General features: G+C 42.2%; 1 protein-coding gene across 1 annotated transcript; it reads left to right on the top strand.

The window, feature by feature from the left end:
- The first annotated feature begins 3165 nt into the window (after nucleotides 1-3165).
- On the top strand, nucleotides 3166-4255 carry LOC102227492 (trace amine-associated receptor 13c-like). Its single transcript, XM_023337549.1, has 2 exons — nucleotides 3166-3338; nucleotides 3442-4255. The coding sequence occupies exons 1-2, from the start codon at nucleotides 3166-3168 to the stop codon at nucleotides 4253-4255; spliced, it is 987 nt and encodes a 328-aa protein (XP_023193317.1).
- The last annotated feature ends 1745 nt before the right edge of the window (nucleotides 4256-6000 follow it).

Raw genomic sequence — 6000 nt, 5'->3', positions numbered from 1 at the left:
CTTGAAACCACGTTCATGGTTTCAAGCAGTCCTCTAAATGTTGCCAATCGTCTTCACTGAAAACAAATTGTCAAAATATTACAATTCATACGAGTCGTGCTGATGATGAATGTCCCGCCAAAATATCAACTTACTCTGATGTTCTGTCATTAAATTTCACCAATAAAATTTGTTTGGGAACAGATTTGACTGAACTCAAAGTAGAGGTTTTTCATATGTAGGCTCAGGTTTCTGTGAACATGCTGCCTTGGCTGGTTTATTTTTTTCAGTTTTGGTGTCAAAATGCACCGTATTTGTTCTCTTCTTCCTTTGTTTCTAACAAATTATGGGTAAAGGTGAAAGAGATTAGATACAGACCATTTCGATTACAGTGAACCCCCGCTATAACCTTTCACGGCCTCGCTGTTTCGCGGAGTTTTTTGTCCATAACAGCACATTGTGTTATGGGTCCTGATTGGCTAAACAGTCTCCGCGCTTCTTCTCTACCTGTGTGCCAATAACGTTGCGGTATTTAAATATATGTAATACAGCTTGACAAATTTTGGCAAATATTTTTGCCCAGAAGAAAAAGAGCGACAACTACAGATAACTATGTTCTTCTCTCGAGAAAAAAAAACACACCTGCACCACAGGCTTCAGGAGAAAAAGCCACTAGAGAGCAGAGTCAGGCCGCAGCGTCACAGTCAGAGGAAAAATGAAATACGCGAGTCACAGTTTGTCCTACTGTACTTCCTATTGATGACTAAAATGATTATTTTACTGTAGTTATTTGTAAGAAAGCGTTCTATTTGTTAAAACAAAATGCTTAGGCCTAAAAGCAGTTTTTGTTCTTTGGTTTCAATGTAGAGCGGTCCGTAGTTGTGCTGCAGAGTCCGATTGGCCAGATGGTTCTGTCATAATGCGAGGTTTCTAGGACTCTTAAGGCAAGCAACAACTACGGACACCCAAACAGTTTTAACAGATTTATTTCGTAACTGAATGTGCTGGAGAGTGTGTGGAGGGGCGTCGATCTGCGGCAGCAGGGAGGAACCGGGCCAGCGGAGGAACTGCAAAGGGCGAGCGGTAAACTTGGGAAGTAATGAAGGGAATGATGGCGTAACCTGATGGTGACTTATGGGCTGCGGGTTGAGGTAAGCAGAGGAGAGTACATGGGGGTCCAACAGTAGGCGTGGTTGTTTTCCAGATGGGGGAAGTTCCAGCAGGCGATTGAGGGCGGACAGGCAGCAGCTGAGTGGCGGGCGTGACACACCCAGGTGCAAGGCCAAACAGAGCAGCTAGGATCCGATTCCTCAGGTGGGTCCGGTTCAGAGAGTGTTCAGCTCGGGTTCACTGTAGAGGAAGGAGCAGACGAAAAGGAGTCAGAACAAGGAGGACACTGGGAATACAGCACTGACAGCTAGAGAGTACCACTGTAGAAGCGGAACCATCTGGCATCTGACTCTGGGAAGCCGCTCCCCTTTAAGGACCTTGCAGATTGGTGGTGATGAGCAACAGCTGGATCCCATCAGCCTGCCACCCTGTGAAGGAGAAGGAAACCACTCCCTGCAGAACCCAACAGTTATCATACTTTGAGAACATCATACCAGGGCGTGCCATTGCCTGCCAAGCAAACAGACCAATAATAACTTTAGTTGAAACGTTTTGGCTACACATTAAACATGATCCAAGGTTTGTTGAAAGAGTGTCAACAAGAGCGAGGCGTGTTGCAGCACGCCTGAATAAAGTGGAATGTAGCCGTTTATTCTGATATACTCAAGATGCACAAAAGTTGTCGTTAGTGCACTTTGAAGAGTTTTATTGGCTCCAGTGGCCTTTATTTGACAGTCGATTAGAGAAGGAGAAGGACATGCAGCAAAGGTCGCCAAGGCCGGGAATCGAATCTGCGACAGCCACATCAAGAACTGAGGCTTCCATATGTGGGTTGGGTTAACTCCTGCACCATCTCAGCACCCCAACACTTTGAAGAGTTCTTGATGTGCTGCATTGCGTTAAATCATTTATGACTGCTATGCTTTTTTTCATGTTTTCCAAAAACAATGTAGTTTTATAGAACAACCGCTGTGGAAGTTTCTTGGTTCTATTGGGGGACCAAAATTGCAACATTTTTGTCATTTTCAGCTGCTTTGTCAAACAATAGAAAAACCTTTTCCTCCCCTCGTGCCTGTGGGTGTTTCTGCTCCAATAACTATTGAAGGAAACCAGGTGAAAACCTCAGAAGATGCCGAGCGTAACTTCCTTCTTCACAAAATGTAAACACAAATGAAGTGGCGTCAGATTTTTGTGGTTGTAGGATTTCTCTTCTGTCTTTGGTAAAAGACCATGAGCCATTTCTCCTGCTAGCATTAGACTCTCATGTTTGTTTTGGTTGTATGTACCCAGAATGCCCTGCACTACAGTCAGCTTCCTGCCTTTGGAGCGGTTTCTGGTCCTTTTGACGTTCACATACGCCAGAGTTCCTTCTATTCAAACTGGGTTCTAGGCAGAGTTTGCTGTTTTGATCCTCAGGGCTCACTGTCCTTCCAGTCCCTTCCCCCTGTCTATGAGAACTCTTCTGCTATTGGTGTCCGAGTGGACCCCAACTAACCTACCTTCTTTTTTGTTTCATGTATTTATTTTTTCGCTTGTTATTTGTGGATAATATATTTTACTGTCTGGGTTATCTCAAATGGCATTTTCTTTTATTTGTGTTGTCTTTGTTATACTTTCTTCAAATGTTATTTATTTCACTTCAGTTTAGTTTCGTGAGGGAATGTCTGCTGTTCAGGGATCTTTTTTTGGCTTAAAACCTTTTATAATTGTATTGCTATGAATGACTTTGTATGATATTTATCAACATATTGTTAATAATCAATAAAAATATATTTGAAACCTTCTAATTTCCCTCCATCTGGTTAAGAAACTCCTGCTGTGTTTGACTTCTGATTGCAGATTCGGGAAAAGGCTAAAGGACAATTTCACCTAATCTCTCAGAACCCTTAGGACGTTTTTAGCTTATAGCATGAACAAAAGATGTAAATTATGACCTAATAAAGTAGAGAAATGCATGTAATTATGTGGGGAAGAGAAAGCACCAATTCCCCAGAGAGATAAAGCAACAGAGGAGGGAGGACAGGAAAACATGTGTTACAAAACAGGATCAGATCAGAGAGCTGCAGCCGTCTGAGGATGAAGATCCAAGACAGAACTGATCTCTGTTTCCCACATCTCCTCAACAGCTCCTGCAGGAAGCCCACACTTCACTGGTCTGAAGCCGTTCTCCTGAACTCTGTGCTGCTCTTCATCTCACTGATCACTGTAGTGCTCAACCTCCTCATCATCATCTCAGTCTCACACTTCAGGCAAACAGCAGCTTCTCAGCTCAACCTACAGATTAAGTTTTAAGAATGCTAGGCCATATTTATATGATAATTGATGTTCAATTGTGATTTTTTCTCCTTCCAGGCAGCTCCACACTCCTACAAACATCCTCCTCCTCTCTCTGGGTGTTTCAGACTTTTTTGTTGGTCTCCTGCTGATCCCATTAGAAATATTTAGATTTACATTCTGCTGGTTTCTTGGAGACGCCATGTGTGTTTTTTTGTTTTTTTTGATTGGTACCATCATCTGTGCTTCAATCTGGAACATTGTCCTGATATCAGTCGACCGCTACGTAGCCATTTGTTACCCTCTGCATTACCCCACCAGAATCTCGTTGACGAGAGTCAAATATTGTGTTTGTCTGTGTTGGTTCTGTGCTTCTTCCTGCAGCTTTTTCTATGCAAAGGATGAGCTGATTCAGCCTGGCAGTAGTAAATCCTGCATTGGAGAATGTATACATTTTATTAGCTATGCTGCAGGAACATTTGACCTCATTTTTAATTTCATATTTCCAGTAACAACCATCATAGTTCTGTATTTGAGAGTATTTGTGGTGGCTGTGTCTCAGGCTCGTGCCATGCGCTCTCACATTACAGTCGCCTCGTTTCATTCAGCGACATCAGGAACAAAGAGATCAGAGTTAAAAGCAGCCAGGACTCTGGGGGTTCTAGTTGTTGTATATCTAATGTGTTACTGTCCATATTACTGTTACTCTATAGTTGAAGTTAATCTAACTAGTACCTCATATGCATCGATTTTGTGCTTTGTCTTTTATTCCAACTCCTGTTTAAATCCTGTGATCTACGCCCTGTTCTACCCCTGGTTCAGAAAAGCTGTTAAAGTCATTGTTACTCTACAGATTCTGCAGCCTGGCTCACATGAGGCCAAACTGCTGTAGATGATCTGTAAACATAATGAGACGACAGCTGACTTTCACAACTGAATGTCTGCTAGTCTTGGTTCTATTGGGGGACCAAAATTGCAACATTTTTGTCATTTTCAGCTGCTTTGTCAAACAATAGAAAAACCTTTTCCTCCCCTCGTGCCTGTGGGTGTTTCTGGTCCAATAACTATTGAAGGAAACCAGGTGAAAACCTCAGAAGACGCCGAGCGTAACTTCCTTCTTCACAAAATGTAAACAAAAATGAAGTGGTGTCAGATTTTTGTGGTTGTAGGATTTCTCTTCTTTCTTTGGTAAAAGACCATGAGCCATTTCTCCTGCTAGCATTAGACTCTCATGTTTGTTTTGGTTGTATGTACCCAGAATGCCCTGCACTACAGTCAGCTTCCTGCCTTTGGAGCGGTTTCTGGTCCGTTTGACGTTCACATACGCCAGAGTTGCTTCTATTCAAACTGGGTTCTAGGCGGACCGGAATTTGCTGTTTTGATCCTCAGGGCTCACTGTCCTTCCAGTTTTAAAACAGCTTGTTTGTACATTAAACTATTAATGTGGATAAACTGTTTGAGTTTAACATGTCTCATGCAAAACTGTCAGAAATATTTATGGCTGCAGTCTCTGTTCCACGTGTTAATTTGTTGAACTAATTGTATTGTAAAAATAAAGTGATATTAAATGTGGAATCTGTGTGAACATTCGAAGTCGCTCTGCTCTTCACCAGCAACAAAGACACAGTCTAACAATTTAAATAATGAAAGTTAAATCTGAAACATTTTTCTTTAAAATATTAAAATGTAAATATTTTAATATTTACTATATCATTGCTGCTGCTCCCTTAGTAACTATCTTTTCCAGCTCCTCCCTATTATGATAAATAAATAATTCTTAAAATCTCTGGGTTCATTAATTCTTTCTTTTATTCTCTAAAGTTAACCTGCCGTGTGTTTACACAAATGTGGACCCAACGTGGGTCAGGTGTGGGAGAGCACCTGCTGCCTTCATCCACATGTTTTGGTCCTTCCTTTCTCTGACTAATTCCTGGAAATCAATCTTCCGTACTACAGCTGAAGTTTTGAGAGCCGAACCCCTGCTCCGTCGTCTTGGAGTCGCCCCAGAACTGGACTTATAATTATTATATTATAAAGCTAATTGCTAACTTTAGCAACAGGCTCAGCTAGCTGCAGGGAGCAAGAAGGGAGTGTGAGCAGCACCATATGATATTGTGATTGACAGCACTAAGGCCCTCCTCCTGGCTCTGATTGGTTGTTTCTGTTTATTTTGCAGATTGGTGGTGATGAGCAACAGCTGGATCCCATCAGCCTGCCACCCTGTGAAGGAGAAGGAAACCACTCCCTGCAGAACCCAACAGTTATCATACTTTGAGAACATCATACCAGGGCGTGCCATTGCCTGCCAAGCAAACAGATCAATAATAACTTTAGTTGAAACGTTTTGGCTACACATTAAACATGATCCAAGGTTTGTTGAAAGAGGGTCAACAAGAGCGAGGCGTGTTGCAGCACGTCTGAATAAAGTGGAATGTAGCCGTTTATTCTGATATACTCAAGATGCAGGGGGCGCTGCTGAGCACCGACTATGTAGGACGTGTTTTGCGGGTGCTCCGATGGGATATGTGTTTTAATGTAAATTTTTGCACCTCTTTACACACTTTTTCGGAACATACTGGACTATTAGTGAACGAAAATACATATCTGATGTGCAACTTGTAAGTACCGTGGTTGAAT

The sequence above is a fragment of the Xiphophorus maculatus genome, chromosome 7, assembly GCF_002775205.1.
Source record: "Xiphophorus maculatus strain JP 163 A chromosome 7, X_maculatus-5.0-male, whole genome shotgun sequence".
Lineage (NCBI taxonomy): Eukaryota > Metazoa > Chordata > Actinopteri > Cyprinodontiformes > Poeciliidae > Xiphophorus > Xiphophorus maculatus.
This window is presented reverse-complemented; position numbering and strand designations above follow the sequence as displayed.